Raw genomic sequence first — 24,671 nt, forward strand, 5'->3', positions numbered from 1 at the left:
TAACAGCAACTACTACTACTACTCATTCTTAAGGCCCAGGGTAGGTTAGATTAACCCTGGCAACACATAAGACACTTTTACACAGGAAAAACAAGTGAGATGGTGATCCCACCTTTTTGCCACCATGTACCGATTTCCACAGGCAAAGGAGTAACAGAGGTGGGACAGGCTGGACTTTTACAAAGCAGACCTGCGTTCCGGAATCAAAGTTGCAGTGACGCAGCGCAGTGTATAGTGTGACTTATAACTTGTGCGTCAGAAATAACCCAAGCATAGCTCCTTCCTCTTCTTAGCTAACCTCTCCAGAGTCCTCCTTTCACCGTTCGACAAATGGTAGCATGGATAGAGTCGTCCACCCGAAGTGACAACAGCTTGCGTCTCCCCAGTTCGACATCTTTCTGGTCGCATTGATATGTTTGTTTACTGTACACGGCCCATGCTCATTTTTAAATTCTCCTGATGCGGGGGTCGAACATGCAATACATCATCAAAACATCACACCTTGGTTGCGGAATGAGAGGTGTTCCTTTTACATAGTGTTCCAGAATCATGATTCCACCTTTATCACGGCTCTGTTACTACCTCCACAGGCGTCACAGAGTCGTGACAGAGGTGGGACCAAATGATCCCACCATTTCATTTATGCAGACGTCGTTCCAGAATAAAGGTGAAATATTCCCGGAACAGAAGTGCTGTATAAAAGGGGATATGGAAACTGAAATCTGATTAGACAAAATATCTTACATCCACATCCAAAAACTGGAAGCAGTGCAGCCGAGAGAAACGCTAAGAAATGAAGCGAATCATCTATTGGGAATAAATTAATACAATTTCATGGACCAAATATTAGAATTTAGGTTGTAAATGTAGGTCAGTGTTTCTGATTATGTTTACGCCAGCAGAGAAGGACTTCCTGGCCCTGACGATCCACCACTGATTTCATTCATAATGTGGTTTGGTCCAGGTGCCAGACCTCCTAGCTGATGCTAATACATATGGGCTACTTCCATTCAAAAAGGAATTTCATTTGTATATCAATGGGAAAAATATGTATGATACTGTTATCATTAAAGAGTATTTTAACCCATTCATGCATAGTGGTCACTCCAGTGGACCGCTATACTACAGCTGTTCTCTTGTATATTCACGGGTTTTGTAGTTTTAGTTCCATATCAGCCAACACAGTGGACACTTATGCACCATCTCATACACTGCAACTCATACCAGTACTATGACTTTGCTGTTCTTCATAAACCTGATCTAAAGTAACATGTTTGAGTGTAAATAAATTGCTAATTGTTATTAGGCTGTAACTGACAATTTTTCTTTTTAAAACACTATTTTTATTAGCATTAGAATACATTAAAATATGAGAAAATATCAGATTAGCAGCATTAACCCTTAAAGACCCAGTGCTACTTTTGTGGTAGTTCCCAAATGTTTTTTTTTTCTTTATATTTAATATTTGTGAACTGATTTGTTGCCATTTATTATGAAATAATCCTCTCTATGTTGCATTTTTCCAGTGAAATTCAAGTATTTTCCAATATATAATTCACTGATCATATAGATGTTCATAAAAGCTGAGATTAAACTTAAGGGTTATTATACCAAAAACAGAAAAAACTGAAGAAAAAGTGACTTTTTCAACATAAAATAAGCATCTATGACTGCTGTTATTTATCCAACTCCATGGGTTTTACTGGTGAATCAATGTTGTAGAAAATGACAGTGTTTCCACGGTAACTACAGAGCCTCTGAACGTCCAAATATGGTCATATCTGATGACCATGAAAAGATGACAAACTGTATTTTACACCAATTATTTACATGTATTAATAATATTAGTGAATTAACAGGTATATACATTTTAGATCAGTTGATGGTTTTGGTCGCTGGTGGGTGTTTGGGTCTTTATGGGATAAAAATGTTTTTATTTCATAGTTTTCACACAGTACATCAGTAAATACATGTTTCTTTGCTTCAAAAATTAAACACATGGTGTCCAGCTGATTGGACGTTTTTGCAACTCCATGAAAAATAGGTTCATAAAAAAAAAAAAAAAAATCAATCACATTGTTTTTTCATGCCTAAAGAAGAATAAAAATACTCAGGAATAAAATCTCGATTTAGGTTCTTATAATTCATGCATGAAAGGGTTAAAATGTAAAAGGTGGTTTGCACCTTTCTCAATCAAAATCACAAAAAAATATTATAATGTATCCATGCCTGCAGTGTTAGGTTTTTAGTGTTTGCAGTATGGCTTGTGACATTGAAATGGTGGGGCCAAAAGTGATTTTTTTTTTTTTTTTTTTTTACGGACCCCAAATCCCTGGTGCCCCCTCCCTACCCCGTCCATATCAAATGACAAAGTGAATATACGCCCTTGGATGGGGCTGTGACTTGAACTCATCACCTCGTTATTTGTTATGGTGGCCCTTTGCCCGCTTCTTTTAGCAGTCATTAATCAACAAAGGCTAGTCTTGTCAGTGTAAAGAACCTACAGTGTCTACAGCTACAAGGAAAACACGGAAGGAATTAAGGATCCATTTTTTCCCCCAGTAAAAGTTCCTGTTTTATATTTACAGTTTATACATATATTTTTATTTTATTTATTTTTAATGCCACCTGACTTCCCTTGCCCCTCTCCCTCTCTGTCATCCTCGTGCGCAGGTGGCTTGGTATCTCTGTCGCGCAGGCGGCGGCACAGCGCGCGCACATTACCCTCGTGGTTATCTCCTCCTGACTCGCTCGCGGGACTGAACGCCTGCAGCTGAGCTCGTGCGGTAATCTGTGACAGCTGGAAATGGAAAGCGGCGACGGAGGAGATGTGAAGCCGGCTCACACAGGTAGGAAACGGCTCCAAATGTTCTCTGCGTCTAAGTGGCGTTTTCTTTAAGTCGCTTTTGACACTAATGACCGCTCCTGTTTGTTGTTTTTGTCGACTAAATGTTTCACAACGTGTCTCGAGGAAAGAACGAAGATGTGGGGCTTACTTTTGTATGTAATGTTCCGTCAGTATCATATTGGATGTTTAAAAGTCTAGCCTTATGTTGTTTGCATGTGCAGCAACTTTTTGTAAAAACGTGCCACAGGATGCTGATGTTCTTGTCCACTGCGTTTGTTGTCTCGATTAAGATAGTTCACACTTAAAATATCATGATGAAGTAGCTTGTTTTATATCACCGAGATGCTGTTTTGCTTTCTAGGAGATATTTTTGTGCGTCAACTGATCCCTTGTTGGTTATAAAGGAGCTTGATAAAGTTAATGAATGGAGTAGCCTTATCACTTCTCCACAGAAGCTATGTAAAGATGTCAAAGTCTCACTCAGTTTGTGTTCACGTTTCTATGCATTTTTACTCTCGAGTCTTGTAAAGGAGTCATATTCTAGATTGGAGGAGGAGATGGACATGTAAATATTCATTTAACATCCTTTGATAAGTAGCTTCTTCTCCGTGGATATCAGTCTGAACTCCGTGATTCATTTGATAGGCTATAGAAACAATAAATATATTTAGGTTTTGATATATTTTTGAATATATTTCAGATAATTTCTTCATTATCATGTCAAAATCCTGAGATGTTTTGTATTTTCCGCACCTAAATTATCCATAAACACCAACTATTCACATATGGAAAGCTAGAGTGATCAATTTGACAATTTCCTCCTGGAAATACTGATTATTAAAATGTAATTGGATTCCCTTTTGAGTGAGGGATTGTAGGAATACTTAATTCAGCTCTGTGGTATACCTTTTCATGTCCCCATGTCATTGACTATGTTTGTGTGAAACACCTAAAGTGTCCATAATGCTTGTGATTTCAGTACAATTTGTACTGAAACCTCTGGGACGCGTGCATGTCACACTGTCATTACTGTGAGTGTTGCCATGGCATAATCAGCTGCTACTCAATTCAAGCAGAGTAGACCCAGTTAAACATCCAGCACCGGCCACATCATCATCTTCTGCATCCTCTTTAAATGACCTTGCTCTCTTGCCCCCCCACCCCCCGCATCAGCTTCAAACCTAAATGGCTCCAAATGATGCCCGCCTGCCTGCCAAGCATCACCGCACCGCCAAAGCGATGTTCTTTCCAACTGCATGCAAGCAGTCATTTTCACTGTGAACAAAAGGTCCTTGATTCATCAAATCCCGCGACTCCCACTGCCCACTCCCCAGAGTGATGCTGTAATTTTCACCAGCACTCCTCCCGTGTGATGCTGGGAGTTTGAACGTTTTTTTGGTACCTTTTGTGATTCTGTAGCGCTCTTCGGTGTGTACTCAGCTGGGGAAAATTCACACTGCAATCATCGTGATAACACAAAAAATCACGACACCATTTTCTAAAAGATTACATCACATCTTGTATGCACAAGATAAATTGTAGTGTGCTTTATGTACATACACAACTGACATTAAGTTGCACTAAAGCAATGCAAGAAGCATATAGTGCTTTTTACTTAAATATAACATTTACATTTATGCATTTGGCAGACACTTTTTTCCAAAGCGACTTACACGGGAAAACCAATCAAATCACTCAATCAATCAAATTTTATTTATATAGCACCAGATCACAACAAAAAAGTTATCTCATGACACTTTATATATAGAGTTGGTCAAAACCAGACTCTAAGCCAATTTACAGAAACCCAACAGAATCCAACAGAATCTATATAAAAGAAAATATAAAAGTTAATTGTTTTGAGATAGATGAAGAAGTGGAAGTCTTGGCCCTGACAGATCTATAAATCATATAGGCCTAATCATCATCACGCTATGAAGACACAAATAAGAAAGATCACTTTATTTACAGGCACCATACAGTCCCACTCAGCATGTGAGCATTTGACCTCTCAGAGAGCCTCGGATCAATCAAGCAATCAAATCTTATTTATATAGCGCCAAATCATAACAAAAGTTACCCCTTGACACTTTACATATAGAGCGGGTCAAAACCAAACTCTCTCTGGATACACACGTCATGCACTTGTACCATTTGGGCAGATAACAATAAAGCCCCAACTACCCACAAATGAATTGGTACCACCTTGGTGGAAATGCAACAGTAGTTTTGTACAGTATACTTTTAGCACATCGAACCCTCAAAGAAGATATTTCAGTGATTGATAGAGGATGAAGAGTTGAACACAGGTGGCATATAATCTGAGCAGTGTGGAAGACTCTAAAGGTATGACATTAAGAAGACCATCAACCTTATTGTGAACAAAAAATTTAATAGAACATGTCAGTGAGGAGGAGCCTGTAAGCTAAGCTAACATTCGCCTCTATCCTTGTCTAATGTAAAATATTCAATGGCCTGTTGTACAAAACTGATTTGAGAACAAAGATTCCATGCAGATTGCAAGTGTTTATCATTGTCATGTTTTCAAATGATTGTTTTGCAAATTATGCTAAATTCCTCCAGGCCTCTTGAATATTATTTTGCTTCAGCGTCAAGCTTACATGGCACAGATGAATAAGTCACATGAGAATTTGGCTGTGCAGACTATTCAATATCAGTTGAGTGTCGGATTTGGTTTTAATGGCTTTTGTTGATGCTAAGAAAAAAAAAACAGAACTGCAGCAGCCTTTGTCTGTAAAGTGGTCACATCTCTGGGATGGTGGGAGTGTCAATTTTTATGTTCAAGTCAGAAAAATTGATCCACAGAATTTGAAATGTAAAGATTTCACCTCTGTTTTAGATTTCATAATTTTCCCTCTTTTTTTCCTGTCTACTTGCATTAGTGTGTTTTCCTTCAGTTCTCTTTAACACAGTGTTGTCTGGTCTAAAATCTAGCATCACTACATGTGCTTCTGGCAATAGGTCACATTCACAGATTACTTCTATCCCAAACATTGGTGATGAAGTTGAGTGACCAGCCTATCTTTTTCTCCCTTTTTTAACTTTCTCTCCCACCTCAGAGCCTTCTCTTCTGTACTTTGGCATTTGGCTGCTGCCGTCTGTTTCAGTAAAAACCATCAACTGTGAAATTGAGAATAATCATGTGGAACGAGATTGGGATGGGAGCAGCTTGAGCTCCAGCCCTTCACTGTCAATGGACTCATGGCTCCTGCTGATAAACTCCACCAAGGTTTGAACAATCACCCGCAAACCATTTTTTTGTTGACGTGTATGGAATATTACTTTTTCTCTGGGTCTGGCAGAGATTCATTCTGCAGAATTTGCCACTCCCCACCCTTTAGTGTCAGTGTGGTCACAGAGGCTAATAATCACCTGGAGTAGTGTTTTCACAATATAAAACAGAGCATAACATGCCATCATGTTGTGACTCACACGTTCTTTACAGCTGCCATGGGGTGTGACACTCCTGATGTGTGTGTATGCATGTTTATGTTTTGTCCGCTGGGCGTATTCATGTCTGCCAAATGGTTTAGTGCCTATGACAGAAAACAGATTTAGACATGGCTCTTACCATCACATCCTCAAATAACTGGTGGATTTCAGGTTTCAGTTTTTACAATTCAACATAAAGGTACATTTATTTAATAAAGATGAGATAATTAAAACCTGAGCATTTTGAATAAATTTACTATACAACAGTTTGATTGTTTTATTAAAATATATATAACAATGTGGCAGAAAAGAGGAAAAACTGCGTTTGTCAAAACCAGCATATTTTTCCTGCATTCCAACCCAGAGCAGCCATTTTCTGCCCGGGATTTTCTGATGCAGCCGCTGTCTGTGTCGTTAACACACATTTACTCTGCAGATGTCTGATGACAAATCGACATCACAATTATGATGACAACTGTTCAGAAGAAACACTTATATCTTCATTGTGTCTGATTATTTTTTTTTTTTCATCTAAGGAATTAATAATGTGAAATCGTCAGTGAAATTATAAATTACAGCCAGTTGTTAGCACAGTATACTATACACCTTATCACAACAGACTAACGAATCTTCCCAAACCCCTCCCTTTTTCTCTGCCTGCCTCACCTCCGACAAACTGAAATGGATTTCTGCTTAAGCCTCCCATCAAAGATATAATGGCTCTCGGGCTGTGTCATTACAAGTCAGATGACAGTCTCCTTCACATAGTGGCAGCTTAAACCTGCCTCTGGACTGATAACTGTGATCTTTATTTGGATGCTTAGATGTGCAGACAGGACAAAGCCACTGATCCCCACCCAACAAACCTCTATCATCTGCAGTCCAGGTTGCAAAAACAATCCCTGCAGGCACTGCAAGAATGTCAAAATGCCCCAAAGTTCAATAATCAAGAGAGGCTTTCTGGCACTGCAGTCAAATGTTTTGTTACACCCAAGTATCTTTCACAGCTCATATACTGTATTGCCACTTTGAGAGTATGAATCATCTTCCCTGAGGTTGGATCATCAGCTTCACTGTAGGGAAAACCATTAAAAACATTTCTGCAAGCTGCAGGACTGAAAGAATCTGAATGTACCTGGAGAAAAAGCAACATAAACAGTGGCTGTTAGGAGAGAGTTCTTCTCTTCTTCTCACACTTACAACCAGCTTTTCTGTTCCAAAAAGGGGCCTCCCATCATCCTGTCATGTAATATCAGTGCACAAGGTGCTAAAATATATAGTACACTGCTCTATACACATAGCACAAAGAACCCCTTGATTTCATATGTGTTTCTGAAGGCTTTAGAAAACACATGTGAAGTCAACAGTCGCATGCTGCTTTTTAAATATATTTCCAAAATGCTGGCAGTATTGTAATCTGATGCTAGCAACACAAACTTGTATTTGGGTTCCACGCATATTAAATACAGCCTAAAAGTATAATAAATCTGCCCTTGAAAGGCATTTCTTGTCTTGACATGGTCATGTTAAACCCAATTAACCATATCCTGAGGTGGTTGAATCAGGCCTTTGTAAGGAAGTCAAACATTTTGCCTGGAGTTTTCTTGGATTTTTACATGTATATTTTTCCCATCTAAACATCATCGCAAATAAATTCATTTTGACTACAAGAAGTACCCCCTACCCAAGTACTTTTTTTGTCCAGTACATTCATAAACACTACTCTTTTCTGTAACATTACTATATTAGTATAGAGCAAATGTGGATTACAAATATGAACTAATATAAACTGTCTGAAATATATGCCTGATGTCTGTAGCGGCTCTGATATATGATGCCATATGTCATCTCTGTCATATGGACTGAAGGATGGACAGATACCTTGAGGTGCGGTGTGGGAAGTTGAATTTTTGTATGGTCCATTACCTCCCCATCCCCCCGTGGCTGGATTGCAGGTACAGATTCAGCACAGCAGGCAGCAGGGTGCAGATTTTCCCATTTTGTGTGTGTAGTGTGTACACCCACATATGTCTGTGTGAATACATGTGTTGTCCTGGAGCTGTCTTTGAAACAGGCATGAATGGTATGCATCTGAAACAAAGCTTTTTTCATTTTCTTCAATTCCATCCAGTGTTTCTCTTTTTATTGTAATGATTGTGGCTTTGAAGTTAGAAAGGCTATTGGCATCTTTGTGGCACAGTCAAGCTGCACATTCGGAAAATGCAAAATACACTTTAGTATTTATTTAGGTCATTTCCGAGATCAAAGAATTAAAAAAAAATTCCAATTCCAATCTTTTTGGCTTTTCTCAGATATTTAGCTTCACTGTCAGGCCTCATCTGCTTCGTCAGCGTCTGTGTCCCTAGCTGTCCTTTAGTTCTTAGAGCAAAACTGCACTTACCTAAAAAGTGATGAATGAAGAAATCAAGAGAGGGGGAAGTATTCTTCGATCCAGGTCGCATAGTGCAGCTGACGAAATTGAAAGTAAGAAAGGACCAAAAGTGACCCAGAATAACTTGAACATTTTGAAACCATCCTTTCCACTCTTTCCTTGGATCAAGTGGCTTTGCTTTGCACCTGATTTGTCATGCAGTCTACTATAATGAAATTATTTTCCTCTTTGTTCCACCATTAAATGGTGTTATATTCTCTCTAATAGCTATTACTACTGAACACAAAAGAGCAGTCAAGCAGGCCAAATTAAATGGTTGTTAATAGAAGGAGCCAATATAGCAACGCTCTACTGCTTGTACTGTGTGTCCCAGCTCTGACTGAATCACAAGACAATGATGATTTAACAGCTGGACTTTTATGTCCACTAACAAGATATCACTGGTCTTATGAATGCTATAAACTACAAAATTTTTAATTTATGCATCTACATAAAGGCTGTAAAGTGTGAAATGAATATTTACTTATTCACTGCCCATAAAGTTGGAATTAAACATTTTTTACCTCTTCTTATGAAATGATTGTGACAGTGTGATTTATTCTTGATAAAGTGTGACTTGGACTTGGTATATAATCATTGCACCTGGTTAAAGGTAGTTAGGAATAAAAAGAGGAATGTGTCTGAAAAGAAAATTACTCCAACTTTATAAGAATATACTGTTGCCCATAAAGTTGGAATAATTTAATTTTTAGTATATTGTTATACTGTTTGTTATTACAGTATGTTGTTCATTTACTGTGCAATGCCATGTGGAGTATTTCATTCAGCAGAACGCTTAACACTAATCATACACTACAATAATGCTCTCTCACTTACATTGCACTGATAAAATGCTCACAGATAGCTGCTAGTTTTTCATATAATGCAAAAACACAACTATATCATTGCAGTTTTATATTTTGCTGTCACAGGCCAATCCGAGGTGAAATGACTCTGCTGAAGTCAGGCTGGTTTATTTGCTGAGCTATTCAGGTGCTTCTGTTTGCCCCGCTACCTTAAGGAACCATAGAGATAATTCAGGCAATTAAACTCATTTTACCTTGGGAGTGCACCTAATTAAAAGTCAATCCAATTTAGCCTGTCAGGTTTCCAATACAAGTCAGTGCAGATAAGAGCAGATAAGAGTGTGGATGATTAGGGCAGTTGGAGTGAGAAAGAGCAGAGAGCTGCACTCATCTGTCAACACTGGGATGATTTGCCACAGAAATAAAACATTATTGAATTTCTGATCACCATGTCATCAGACACCTCAGGAATTCTTATTGCAGAGAATGATTCAGTCTTAATTCTGTTTTGATAGTTAATTGTGTAGCTAGCAAAAAAATCAACATTAGCACAGAGATCTTTTAATTATAAACCTTTTTGTACTTTTTTGATGCCAACACTGACTACAATTAACATTTATAGGACATTTTTAAAGTTAGTGAAGATGCATAAGTCAACACTTTTTTGTCCTATGATATGAATAGGATACATTACTTTGTATAAAAAGTTTATAACCATAGCACAATTGGTCATTAAAACTAAACAGGTGAATGGCCCTTAGTATCCAGACTAAAATGTTACCTGCAAACATTTCTGCAAACCACACTTTATCATTGTCAATGTTATTATAAATGTGAGAAAAAGAAGGCACATCTAGCCTCAAATAGCTTAACTTTTACTTAACATATTGTGCAAATTTATATTTACACAGAGCCTTTTTTGGCATGGATATTGGCTGATAAGGAGAGCACAGAAAATAATTTTGCAAACCATATTTTTGTTTTGCAAACATGTTTTTCCTACTGTTTTGCATCTGCTCAGACACATTTGTCTAACACTTATTTTAAATAGAAATCACTGAATTGGAGAAAAAATAAAAATTTAGGGGTATTCAGTTCACACATTATAATGTCCTTTTGCACTTAAATGCACAAGGACATTATAAGGGAGTCACAGAGATTCTTGACAACAAAATACCAACGCGATATCATGACTGTGTAAATACACGTGCCACTTTTTCAGTTGGCGTGTTATCTGTATGCATTATAAGCTTTCTGTGTATATGTTTACGCCGTGATGTGTCAAATACCACGCACTGAAAGTTAGGGTTAGAGGTTATGTCAACCGGAGATCTTGGCGTAAATTGACACACAATTGCTAGTTAATGTAAGCCAATAGAGGCCAAACAATGTTGAATAACACGCGAAAGGTCGAAAATGTGAAGGGATGGCATGCCAAAGGCCGTAAGAACTGGTGTAACATACAACGCCATTTTTTGAGATCAATCTGAAAATACAGCGTACTGTAGAAAAAAACGCAATGGAGTACTTGTATCTCTCTAAAAAAATTACATCACATGAAATGATTTAACTTCATGTTAACTTTAGATGTGGCTACTTGTGGTTAGTGACAGGGAAGAATGCTTATTGATGGTTTAGTCCACAAAGACCAGAAAGATGTGAAACTTTTTGATATGAAAGGCAAATCAGATCTGATTGCGATATCATTGATATACACGTATGTTAAAAATTTGGTTCAGAAATGTGTACATCCATGATTTACTAAAATGTGCACTGTCATTTTATGCTAGCTGCTGGAGTGGGAAACTGTATTTGTGTTTTCCGATGGTCCTTTTAAGGTTAGAACATGCAGATGTTTCACACACTCGTACCTAACACACACTAATAGTACCTGGATGTACATAGGTTATGAAATAAGATATTTTCCAGTTGTTAATATTAAGCTTACATTTATTTTCCTTCAAAATTAGTGTTTCCAGATAAGAAAAGTGCAGAAGATTAAAAAGTTATGGTAAGCTGATGTTCCTTTTTTATTGTGTGGTGATTCAGAATTATTAGATATTTATTACTTTGACTTCATCTTTTTTAGTTCAATAGGTCTCCAGTTTAATATAATGAAAGATTTAATTCCAGATGCGTATAATGTGTTTCCATTGTCAAAATCCTAGGGTAAAGATATATCTGATTAATCCTTGTAGGTTTTTTTTTTTTTTTAATCATTATTATTATTAAGATCAATACCTCGCGCATAATGGTTGAGGAAGCATACTGAAGAAGGATACATGTTTCTTTTTTGATATTAATTGTCCTTGTTTAGTGGTAGTTCGTTACTTATTCTAATGTGGAATTAAGTGTTTTTTTCTGTTATAAACCGATGTAAAAATGATATGATGATCTTCCAGTGTTTGTGCAGTTTGTTATATTTTATGTTCCCTATATTTTCATTTATCCTAGACAGTCCTTTTCACTTAAGTTGTGAAGAATAATACTTTATAAGTATCTGCTCTTTCTTCGCCAATAAATAATGCGGTCCAGCCTCGCCTTCACCTTTACAGAATTTATATTTATCAACTGATGGGCGAGACATGGACTAGACAAACGACACAAAAGACCACCCTGAACACTTCTCTTAGTCATCCTCATTAGTCATCAGCTGTTTGCCTCCTCCCACCTCCTGCTATCACTCCACATGGAAAGCATATGTTTTTCCATGCATATTAAAGGATTTTCTTGGCATTCAGTTGGCATCAGTTAACAGAAACATTTATCGTTGCAGTGAAGGTATAGAAAAACTGAGGAAGTAACTTTGCAGTAGAAGTGGAAGACACAGACAGGTTGAGATAAGGTGCATGTCCCTGTGATTGAGATGTCATGTGTTCCTGCTTCAGCCTGTGTTATCAGTGTCATGCAATAACTGCTGTTAGAGCTGTCAGGAAACAGAATCCAAAAGGGAAAACGGGCAGGAAAGTGGCTTAACCTTGCTCTGCCCTGGGGTCCTTTCCAAATGTAAACATGTTTTCACACCTATACGTCAGTGCTAGGAGAATTTAGTTGTCCTTCGTTGGAATTCCTGAAATAGCTTCGTATCCAAAGTTATTTTCGTGATTTCAATAAATAGGTTTGAGAAGGGGCCAAACAGCCCTCCCCTTTCATGACTGTTCAAAATAGACATTTGGCAGGAAGATGTGTGGAACTATATAACTATAAGTTAACAGTAGAGTAGCTATTTATATTTTTGGCAGAAGTGCGCCTCAGTTACAGAGCAAATAAGGCCTGTGAAGACAAGAAAAACTTTGACAAATTACTGTTTGGAATTAATGTTTCTCACTGATTTGAGTAAATTAGTGAACACACTATGCTATGAAAATCCTGCCCAAGAGTGATGTATCCAGATTTAGCTTCCATCAGGAACAAATGTAGGACAAAGCAACATCAAGGACAAAGTAGTTTAACCTTCAAATTGATTTTAAGTTAAACATCTACATCAGAAAAAAAATATTGGACAGCACGACCTATTCATTCAATGTAGAACAAGCTGCAATGAATTATTTCTTGACATTTCTTGTCATTACTTGCCTGTACAAAAATCTCATATCCAACATATGTATGATTTCAATCACTGTACTCAATTACAAAGGATGTAGCTTGTACTAGCATCGATATTACTCAGAAAGAATGCAGAAAGGTATTGTGGTTATGAGCAAGCTATGAGCCATTCAAACCACATTGATTCTGTTTTTTGGTGATATTGCGTAGGTCAGTTTTGGTTTTATGCCACCATACCCTACAGTATGTATAAATTTCCACTTTTTAGCCATCACTTAGCCATGCTAATTCCTACAATAAGCCCTCTTTATCAAATGTATGTAAATCTGTTAAAGAGAATTTAGGTCAAGTCCCATTTTAAGCATAGAAGGAAGGAAGGAAGAAAGAGGAGGATTACAGCTGAAGCCAGTTCGTTTAACAGCCCACATCTCCTGACAGAGCAGTAGAAGCCCACAGTCCTCCAAACTAATCCATCTCCTTATTATCAACACTCATCACTTTCTACGGCCCTCAACCTGCCTGGAAAGTCTTTCAAGCTAGCTGCTTTAAATTACATCCATTGTATGTGTTCAAAACCCACACGTGATTCAGCACAGATTTATTGACAAAAGTTTGTGAAAATCAAATTCATTTTCAGACCAAATTACTTTGGGTTGCTTTGGTGATTGATGTTTGCATTTATTTGCACAGTTAGAGTTCCAGTACATTTCAGTCATTCATGCAGATTTGCTTTGGTCCCTTTCACGGCCTTAGGGATCTCCCAGATGGTTGGTGACAGATGCCCACAATTGCTATTGCCCTTGGTTTGAGTGCAGTCCTTCCCTCCAGATAAACATACACCCCCCTTACGTCCCTGTCGTCCTATTTGTCCCATTTGTCCTGGCACCATTTTGGCTCATAATTTTCACTTCATCACCTACTGTCCATGTACCTACTGCCTTTGCCTCACTGTTTGTTTGACTCTACATACATCACATATAGGTTTGTGAGGTCAATAATCAATTTTTAAAGCCCATTATAATAGTTTGGAGAGAGAAAAAACTGATATTCCATTAGTCAGTCAATATCATTCCCCAATCACATCTAAGTCAAAGTAATAAATATGTAAATTAAAAAACCAGCATCACTAATCTTCAGACACCAAGTAATTAATCTTTTGCCAATACTGATAAATGTAAAGCATCGATCGCTGCCTGTTAATCTGTCAAACCCATCAATCTGCAAATGCATATATCATCTCCTCTCCTTGTTTCTCCTCTCTTCAGTGTCCCTGCTCTGCATTCTTTGTTCGATCCCACGTCCTCTACTCCTCACTTATAATAGTGCTGGATGCTTACAAAGAGTTTTAAACACAATGAGGTTAAATCCTTTACATCTTACAACCACAATCTTTACCCCTTCCGATCTATATTTATTAGCTTTTTGTTGAGAAACAATACACTACCTGTAGTAGAATACTAATGCTTCTACTTCAAAAGGGACTTGCAATTTTCTACATTGCTAAGACGCTTTTCCTGCAATTTATGCTTCAGTTGTCAATGCTCTTAACACAAATACACAACTATGTGTTCATCTACGCAAACAGACTTCATGTCAAAACTAAACTCTGCTTTGTAAATGAGCACATGCAGACAATAAACCAACCAAATTCAACAAATATGATTCATGTGTGAAACCTGTTCTGACAAATGTGTCTCTTGGATTATGGTTTAGAATTTTTAGTTCTTAAAAACAAAAATAGTGATTAACCAGTTGGAAAAATTTAATAGAAATAGATAATATTTCTATACAGAATGTATTCAAAGCTTGAAAAGGAATAAAGACTTTGACATTATTTTTGCTTTATTTTTATAATTCAGTCCGTCTACATGACATCATGCCTCTAAACTCTGGTTTAAGACACTGCCTGGCTGCAGGAGATTACGTTTTGTCATTCCTCACTGTGGCTACCGTGGCAGTGTTTACTTGGAACACAAAAAATAATATTCAAGTGATGTGTGAAGGTTTTTCCGCTTGAAGATTATGTACAAGGACGGGGATTTATACCAAAATGGCAAAATGGTCACTGGTTTCTTCTGATTATTTAAAGCTGTCGTGCCAAAATGGGGCCAGAATTTTTAAATGTTTGAGCAGGTTTATTATTTTTTTGTTATGACCATATAATCCTTGTACAGAATGTTGTGATTAACATTTTGCCCTACTGCAATACACAGTCTTTATTCCTTGTAGAATCACTAAAGCACTTACATTTTACATCTTAATGCAAAATATAGTTGCTGTTTCCTATAATAATTCTGGTCTAGGCACCAAATTTTATGTAGACATTAAGTCTGATGAATTGATTGAGTAGGTTGAGCTAATTCTAGACACAGCCAGAGGTGGGTGGTGACAAGCGTCCGTTCTTGTGTCGCCTCCCAAAACATCAGAGTAAGTGACAGCTATTTGGCTACTCCTCCTCCTCCAGTATTTGGCTGTCTTATTATCATACTCTGACAAACATCTTGGATTACATGGAACTTTAGCAACAGGATATGTGTGTTTTCTTATTTGTCTGTGGTAATGGGGATTTTGACCTGAATGTACACTGTCCCATGAAGAGTTTAGGACGGATGAGTCTTACTACAGGGATATAAATCTGTTATAATTTCACTTACATTGTTGTCATATCATACTTCACGCATTACATTTTAGTCTTACTTGAAAAGATGATTCCATTTTTTTTTTTTAAATCCGACTTGCTTGTTCAGATGTTGCTCAATTCAAACTTTCTGTCTCAATAGGTAAAACAAAAATATTTTGTTGCTTTTGTTCAGTGGAAACAGACTATAACCCTGAATCTTAAATAACTGAAGGTTTTCTCCCATGCACCTGGTTACAAAAGCTTCTCTGACTCAAACAAATTTCAAATTAAAGTGATCCAGGTCTAGGACAAAAAAATGAATCCAGTTGAATTGCAGTATATCCCACCTTGTCTAAAGTGTTACTGTTGCGTCACCATCGCTGCAGTAGCAGATGAGCGATTACTCATAGCTCAGTTTAGCAGCCTTTATCACTGAGACATGTAATGTTAATTTCACTTGGCAAGTCCCTTCTAATAATTTTGTTCTTTATGTCTTCTTCTTTCATGTTGAATAAGTTTGATTCCATGTTCAGTGTTTCCTGTAGAATTGATCACTTGGTGTGGCGGTGTGTCATCTGCGTGGATCAGCCAGTTTCTGTCCGACTTATTCAATAAGTAGGACTAATCGGTGTAGAAAAAATCCCTTCACGCTCTGATCTTCCAATTACCCCAGAAAGGTGTGGTGTCACATACAATTTTTACCTCCATATTATTTTTGTACTTCTGGTGTTTTCGCACATGTGTACTACGTGGGTAAATTTGGTACAGCATGCAGTGCTGATTTTACAACTGTATTATTTTTACCCCCTGTTAACTGTGTAGTTTTGAAAATCCAAATAAAGTGAAATGTACTATAGTAAATGATAAATAAATGAGGTAAATTCAGTATGACAGGTTTCACTAAAGCAGGGGTGTCAAACATGCGGCCTGGGGGCCAAATCCGGCTTGCCAAAGGATCCATTCTGGCCCGCAGGATGAATTTGTGAAATACAAAAATTACACTGAAAATATTAATCATTTTAGTTCAGGTTCCATATTCAGACCAATTCAATCTCAAGTGGGTTAGACCAGTAAAATACGATTATAATAACCTGTAAATAATGACAACTCGAACATTTTCTCTTTGTAAATGTAAACATTTTTATGTAATTTTACTGTATTTATACAAAAACAAACTATCATTTCTCATGATTAAAAGAATAACCCGAACAAATATGAACCTGAAATGTCTTAAGTGCAATTTTACCAATATTCTGTCTGTTATTAAATGTTTTGTGTATTTGTAGATCCACTTTGATCTGTAAGTTATAATGTACATGTGTAAAGGATAAACTGAAGCATAAAACTGTTAAAATTGCAGTTATTTTTCCTAAGAAATTTCAGTTTGTTTCTGTTATTCACATTGTTTTAAAGGATAGTTTGTAGATGTAAACATTTTTATAATGTAATTTTACTTTTTTCATTCTAAAACATGGAGAAAAGTTTGGAGTTGACATTGTCTGTATATTATTATGTTATTATTTTACTGGTCCGGCCCACTTCAGATCAGATTTGGCTAAATGTGGCCCCTGAACTAAAAGGAGTTTGACACCCCTGCACTAAAGGATGTTTACATTGAAAAGAATGCGGTTGCGCATGCCCAACGGTTTGGAGCATGTGCATAATTCTTAGAGGTTAAATAAAATACGGGGGTAAAAATTGTACAGTGGCACAGAGTGCCCATGGTTTTTTATTGAAAATAGTAGGCCTATTATATATTATACATAAGTCTAATGGAACAGTGAGGATTTTTTGTATCAAATGTATGGTGTGGCAGCAAGGGTTTTGCCGTAGCTCTGCACCACAGCAAAACCTTACCAGCAGAAACACTGTCCATGTTTGTGTGTCTGTGATGCTACTTCCTGTATTGGCGTGCAGATGACATGAACCATTATGTGGCATATGTGAGTAAATTTGTCAGAAAATCAGATATATAAGAGACTGATCGGTCACTGGTCAGGGATGATCAAGCTGAAAACCGGCTGATTCCGGTCACTGTACTGCCGTGTTGTGCATTTCTCAGTTTATGCAGTGTTTCCTAAAGTGATGGAAATATGCCTTTGTGTATACGTTTCATTCAAAATGAGCATTTTTGACAGTCGGTTTACTTATTGTTTGTATATCCATGTGTAGCTCTTCTAAAAGCTACATTCGTGGATGTGTGTACCTTTGTCCTCAGATAACAGTGGTCTAATTAAAGAGCTGGCATGTCAGAAACCTCCTCTGCTGCTTTGTTTAACATTGGACCTAATCTCCTGCAACAGAGTGATTGTGAGGGAGTGTTATCTGGTGATTACGGTGAGGTGTCTACAAGATGGATGCCAAACCAGTACAGACATTTGTTGGGAGCTCAGCCAATCCACACCAGAGGTATGAGTTTATGTGTGTGTACATTGTGACTGAACATTGTCACATAAATTAAGCATGCAACCGGGGCTGCTCAGTATAGTGTGTTTCTGTTCATATCATAGCAAATAATATGTTTTGCTAAATGATTTGGCTTTAAATGTGAGGTGGCATTGTATGTACTATTGCACCAGATTTCTGTTTATGTTCTATGGTAGTAAATGTTTCAGCATCTCTGAATGACTTCTTGCAGATGACTATTCACATTTACCAAATTAAGTCACTTTTAACAAATTATCATTATTTATATTCACACTAAACATTAGACAGAACTAGAAATGTATAGAAGCAACATCCTATATGGCTGCTGAGTAGAATTATTCTGCATGAATTATGGTCTTGACAGTATTTTTTTCATATAAATACAGTACATGATGCAGTAATTTTAACAGTGTAATACTAAAGTTGGTCTCCATTACATCTTTCATCTTTGTATATTCAGTATTTTAAGACAGTGGTTAAACATGTCATTTCTAATGTACATGATTGCCTGTATAATCAGTTTTGATATGTTGTGTATATAGTAGTTACATGTGTACATATATGTTGTTGTTGCCCCATTCTTAGTATTAAGTGAGACTAAGGAAAATGTAGCCACTAAAAATATACACCCTGTTAAAAACTCCCACTCACTTACCTAACAGAGTGAATCACTGCATTATATGAGTGGAACATTTGCAAATGACCTTGTCATAGAGATCAGACACAGAAGTACCACTCACAGTGGGGGATTATCTGCCAACACAGTAGTGTATATAAGGGAAACACATACTGTTTGTATATTATGTTGTCAAATGTTAATATCATAAATATACCTGTGTGTTTGTGTCTCAGATATGTGGATTTATTCTTTACTGAGTTTTCAAGTTTGTTATGCTCCTCATTGGCTCCTCATTGGCTCAGTTTGCACATTATCATATAACATTTAAATAATGTAGCACAGACAGAAACATCAAAAGTGACATAACACCTGTAAGAAAAGCATATAGATAAAGGATATAATCTAATAATATGTAGTATGTTAATAGTATACAGGAATGGGCATTTCAGTCCAGTATGCTAATTAATAATCCACGGTAATTAGTCATGACTATTTGACTTTTGGAGGGGCTAATTAAATGTTATATTTTAAGTAAATCTCCATTAAGCTCTCCTACAATACAGAAGATAAGTCAGGTATAGTGTGTTCTGTGTTACACATACAGTAGGTGTGAAGCCGGTTACCGGACGTTAGTCTGGGGTTGTCTGTCTTCTATGTTTGTCTGTCATTTCCTGTTTTATTTTGTTAAGTTTTCCTCATGTATCTTGTCTGCTGTCTTTACTTCCCTTCCTGTTTGGTGTTCACCCTTACCCTGATTTCCTGACTCCGCCCTAATTTGTTCCACCTGTGTCTCGTTGTCTTCCCTCCCTTTTGTGTATTTATACCCTGCCTTTTCCCCTGATCAGACGCCAGTTTGTTCTCTCTTGTAGATAACTTACCAGCGTTCTGATCCTGTTTGTTCGTTTGCCTTACCGTGTTCGACCTGTTTTTTGTCATCCGTTTTACCTGTCTTTTGCCTGCTCCCTGTCGGTTTGTCAGCCTCTATCTGCCTTCCTGGTTTTTTGACGCCTTCGCCTGATTATTCGGTACGTGAGTTTTGCCTTTCCCTATGTCCTGTCGCCTGTCTGATTGCCTTCCTGTGCATGACCTGTTTCCGTCCCTGACCTCCCTCTGCTTTCCCCTAGTCGGCGTTCCGGCAGTAAACCCGGTGCCGAACCGTGGGTTCGTGTTCGAAACCCGGTGGACGGTTCAGACGAGGACTTCCTTGCCCGCTGTCCTCAAGATCCTGTTCTTTATCATTATCGTACTAATTGTATTCAATAAACCCTGTAAACTTTTACATCCGTCTCTGCGTTCTGCATTTGGGTTCTGGGTCTGTGCTGAAAGCATTACAGTAGGAGTGGACTGGACAGAGGTGTTAACAGGATGAATGGGCTGAAACACTGACAGTGACTGTGTGACACTGGAAGAACTAAACAAAACTAGCTAAACTCTGTTACCTTTGGTGTTCACAGGTTCATCTTTTGTTTTACATTAACACCACAGTTGCCATTTCTTCTTAAAACAAATTGGAAACCATGTTGAGTGCTACTTTTACATTATTCTAGAATGTTAACAAGGATTAATTAAACTCAATCCTAGGACTCGTATACGAGGGACAGTCAAAATGTTCTCAGATGAGCACAGTGTCACTGGCGATGAAATTTGGATCAACCAGTATGACCCAGAGTCCAAATTTCAGTCAAAAGAGTGGCATCCAGAAGGAGCAACTGGACCTGTGAAATTCAAGGCAAAGAGGTCTGTTAAATAAATATGTAAAATAAACTTATTACATTTGTCTGAGAACTTTTTGACTGTGACTTGTACCTCGTGCTTGTTGAATAATAGACACAGAGAGCCACTGGGAGGTGTCTCTGCTATGCCTGATGGACCTGATACCAAACGTTCTTTAAAAAAAGGTTTGATTATTTAAGAGACAGAATGATGGTCGTGTCAACTAAATGTTTTTTTGTTTTTATGTTAAACAAATATTGTTCTCTGTTCGTGTTTGACATCTGTCTATAACTGGAATTGATAATATTAATAGATGTTTTGAATGAAATCAGTTGAAGCTTATCTGACTCTTACAGCTCTGACTCTACAGGTCCATCCATCCATCTCCCAGATTTGCTTTTTGTTCACTCCCTGGTGTTCTCTGAACAAATTACAGTACAACTAAGCTGTAATTTTTGTGGAGAATAAGTTTAAAAACCTTTTTATCAAGATGTTCGGGGTTGCCTAGTGACACGACTGTAATCATGGTCCATCTGTTTTTCAGTTCTTCAATATTCAGTTGCCAAGACTGAAGAAAATAACTATTAAGTTTAAGAGAATAGTTACAAAAAGCAAGGAAACAGTAAGTTCTCACTTAAAATTAGTTATATTTGTCCATCGTCTGATTTTACCAGTGTAAGGTCAAGCATCTTATCTGCTGTTGTCTGTTAACTACGTAATGGAACAGTGATGACAGGTGTTGCAGCAAGGGAACTCATCTTGGCTGGAGTGTTTGGAACAATGCCATTTTTTAAAGAGCATATGCTTGTCCGGAAACATGTTAACAACAGCTGCCATGCATGTACTGTAAGTGCTAAAGGCCTCTATCCACCACTTTACACATCTGGAATAGACCTGCTCTTTCCAGGAAGCATTCTGGATCTCAGGCCAGGAAGAGCTGCACAAGTTCAGAGTTTCAGGCAGATTAATGGCCTGTAGACGTGTTGGATTTGCTCGGTCTATTTAAATCCAAACAGCAATTGTAGATTTCATTAGTTGATGTAGCAGTCTCAGAGTGAATGACATAACAGCAGAATATACAACTGAGTCACTAACTTGTACTTGAGTAAACAAAAAAAAACAAACTTTGAAATGTGTTAGATATACAGTTACAGGGAATTAAGTGCAGCTAAATATAGTGAAATGTGATGCTGTAATATTTTCCCTTGGTAAAATATAGAATGCTAATCCACGTGCTGACAAGTGATTTAATCATAACATATGTAATTATTATTTCTTTATTCTTATTCTTAATATATTTAATTTCTGCAGAACACCTGTTTTTTTTAGCAGCAGTTTAGTAAATATGTGTTCTTGATGCTTTTAACGTGTTTTTTTCAAATTGCGCTTGTATGTCACAGTACCAAAGCCTGCCTTGTGGCAGCTCTCATTTGTCAAAGCCCAGTGATAAGCAAGTTTGCTCCAGTGTAAAACCACAGAACATCAATGCAGGCAGCGTAGCATACAGATGGGGAGAGCAGCTAAGGGAAAATGGGCTGAACAGGTTGCCAGTTTCATGTTTGCCTGTCAGTTCACACCTGGCTGAAATATTACTGCTGCTGCTAGCTGTTAACCTTTATCTTCAATCTCACATGACCCTTTTAGCATCAAATCCATCATAAAAACATTGCGAAAAAGTGGTATGGTATACATTAGCTGCATTAATTTGATACAGATGACTGTATAGCATTGAGGAGACTAGCATGGCGCTATGGTCTGAGTATCACCTGCCTTCCAACTACAGTGGCTACAAAGGTCCTTGGTCAAAGAAGTCTGTGTTTTGTCTGTTCTGGGGGATAATAACTTTTATTCCACACTCCGGTGATAGTAATTCACCTTGACACTGGATGTCATCCATATAAAATTGGAAAAAGGAGAAGATGAAGTCCATTCTGAGCTACAAGGAATGCATGTGATAGACTTTGTGAATCATGATACACTCTTTCTGTAGATATAAACAGTTTATTCTAAGGTGGCAAAAACCCAACCATCTTGTTTTTTGTGTCACTGTCAGAATTTTGTTGTCTGTAATTTTTGGACCCTTACACTTGAATGTCAGTTTGCATTTTGTTGATTCTCTGAGCTATAGTTTTAGTCCTACCATACCAGGCTTTTTGTTCAAATTCTTCACAGTAAAAGTGAACATTTTACCATTTTCTTTCATTTGTAAATAGGTGAACCTGTCAGAATTCCTCTAAGCCAATTGCAGACTACAATAAAAAAGCTCAGAGTAAAGTATGTACATGTCAGGGAATTGAATGATTCCTCATTTAAGTGGGCACCCATGTGGAGAACATTAAACTGAGTAGTTTATGAAGTTGACAGGTCATTTCCATGCAGCTGTCTTAGGTCATAAACCAAAGATGTTGAGCATGCTGTTGGCTCTGAAAGTTAGTAGACCCTGTCACATGAAGAAAGAAGACGAGGTTCACTGTTTCTGAATGCAAATAGGAGATAATGTCTTACTTTGTGAGTTGTTGGTTTCATTTATTTTCCAGATGTAATTGCAGGAAGTTCATAGTTTTGTGGGTATTACAGTGATGTTGTAAAGCACAGGACTTGAATCCATAGTGTCATTCCAGCTACACAATTGCTGTTCCTATAAGTTGAGGAACAATCAACCATGTAAAGTACACAGTATGCAAATATTTGTGCCTCTCGACTTGTGGATATTTATAATGTGCCAATAGCACACTCCATTAGGTCCTAATTTCTTCATTACTTCACTCAGTAATTTCATTTCTCTTTTGTTTGTTTTTCTTATCCAGTTTGCATAAATGTTAAATGTAGTTTTCCTTGAATATCTTTAATGAAGCAGCTCAATTTAATTTCTCAATTTCCAGTGTATTTAAAAAGTTAAGCACTCTTTTTCTGCTGTTTGTTGATGTTAAATAAGCAGGGTTAAGTGTGTTTTTTCCACACCTTTCAAAGTGAATTAACAACTGTGATTTAAAAACCCAATCAAAAAACTGACCTGCATCATTGTTTTGACTTTTAACTTTCACTGCTAAGATCTATAAAGTCTAATGGCTAGATAGGTAGGTAGGTAGGTAGGTAGGTAGGTAGGTAGGTAGGTAGGTAGGTAGATAGATAGATAGATAGATAGATAGATAGATAGATAGATAGATAGATAGATAGATAGATAGATAGATAGATAGATAGATAGATAGATAGATTGATTTAGCCACTGTGCATACAGCACAAGAAGACAAAACAAAACAAGCAGGTTAGTAACCCGATTAACATTATGGTATATACTCTCTATATGGTATATAGGTATATCTATATAGGTATATATAGGTATATACTCTAAAAAACTTGCTAAAAACTTACTCTGAAAAAATTCCTTTACAATGCTGTAAACAAAACACTTCCAATTTAAAAATCTGTTGAAACTAGACTAGACAATATCTTAACATCTGCCACATAATGCCTGCAAAAAAAAAAAAAAGTTAAAGGTAAATTTATAATGGCTGCAAACAACTTTACTGAGACATTCCATCCTCTCTCAGGGCATGTAAATGCATGTCTGGCTACAGGCTGCCTGCTGGTGCTACAGCTAACATAGTAGAACATCAGTTTCTTGAATCCGAATCCATCTGTAGCCATTTGGTTTGTCGCAGAGGCCTTGGCTGCAGCCAGCTGCCCACTCAGGTGCCAGACAGGCAGAGATGACCTGGCTGTGGTACAGAGTGCCAGCAGAAACCCACCAACAGCTGCTGATCAGCAGGGAACCTGTTAAAAGTTATTCTGTAATGGTGCTGTCACCTGCCAACTCCAGCTGACCGCATAAAGATGAGTGAGTGTAGCAGCCTGGGTTGTTTGTAGTTTATAAAGTGGATTACTCAACAAGTGATGTCTGTACTACATGACATACTGTAGGAAAGAGCCACAGGTTGGACAGCGCTGGCTCCTGGGCAGTTATTTGACTTGAAATACTGGACACAGAGTTTTAGAAGTATCTATGATAGTCATGTCAACATTTGTATATCTTACATGCTGTGTATACGGTTATTCGCTGCAAAATATTGAAATATAAATAAACCAATATACAGTGGTTTTATCCTTCATTTCATCTCAACATGGCAGAGCCTCATCGATGCAAACCACCTCAAAGTGCTTTAGACAGCCCACACCTCCCTCTGACTGACCCTGTCAGCTGTCTTCAC

At 37.5% G+C, this 24,671-nt stretch overlaps 1 protein-coding gene across 1 annotated transcript in view; it reads left to right on the forward strand.

Moving 5' to 3' along the window:
* Positions 1 to 2,723: 2,723 nt before the first annotated feature.
* Positions 2,724 to 24,671, forward strand: part of LOC115439541 (zinc finger protein 385C-like) — a 75,387-nt gene continuing 53,439 nt past the window's right edge. Inside the window, exon 1 of the mRNA XM_030163392.1 lies at positions 2,724 to 2,849. Coding sequence (XP_030019252.1) covers positions 2,807 to 2,849 — 43 coding nt within the window. The 5' untranslated portion in view covers positions 2,724 to 2,806. The remainder of the gene's footprint in view (positions 2,850 to 24,671) is intronic.

The sequence above is a fragment of the Sphaeramia orbicularis genome, chromosome 19, assembly GCF_902148855.1.
Source record: "Sphaeramia orbicularis chromosome 19, fSphaOr1.1, whole genome shotgun sequence".
Taxonomy (NCBI): Eukaryota; Metazoa; Chordata; class Actinopteri; order Kurtiformes; family Apogonidae; genus Sphaeramia; species Sphaeramia orbicularis.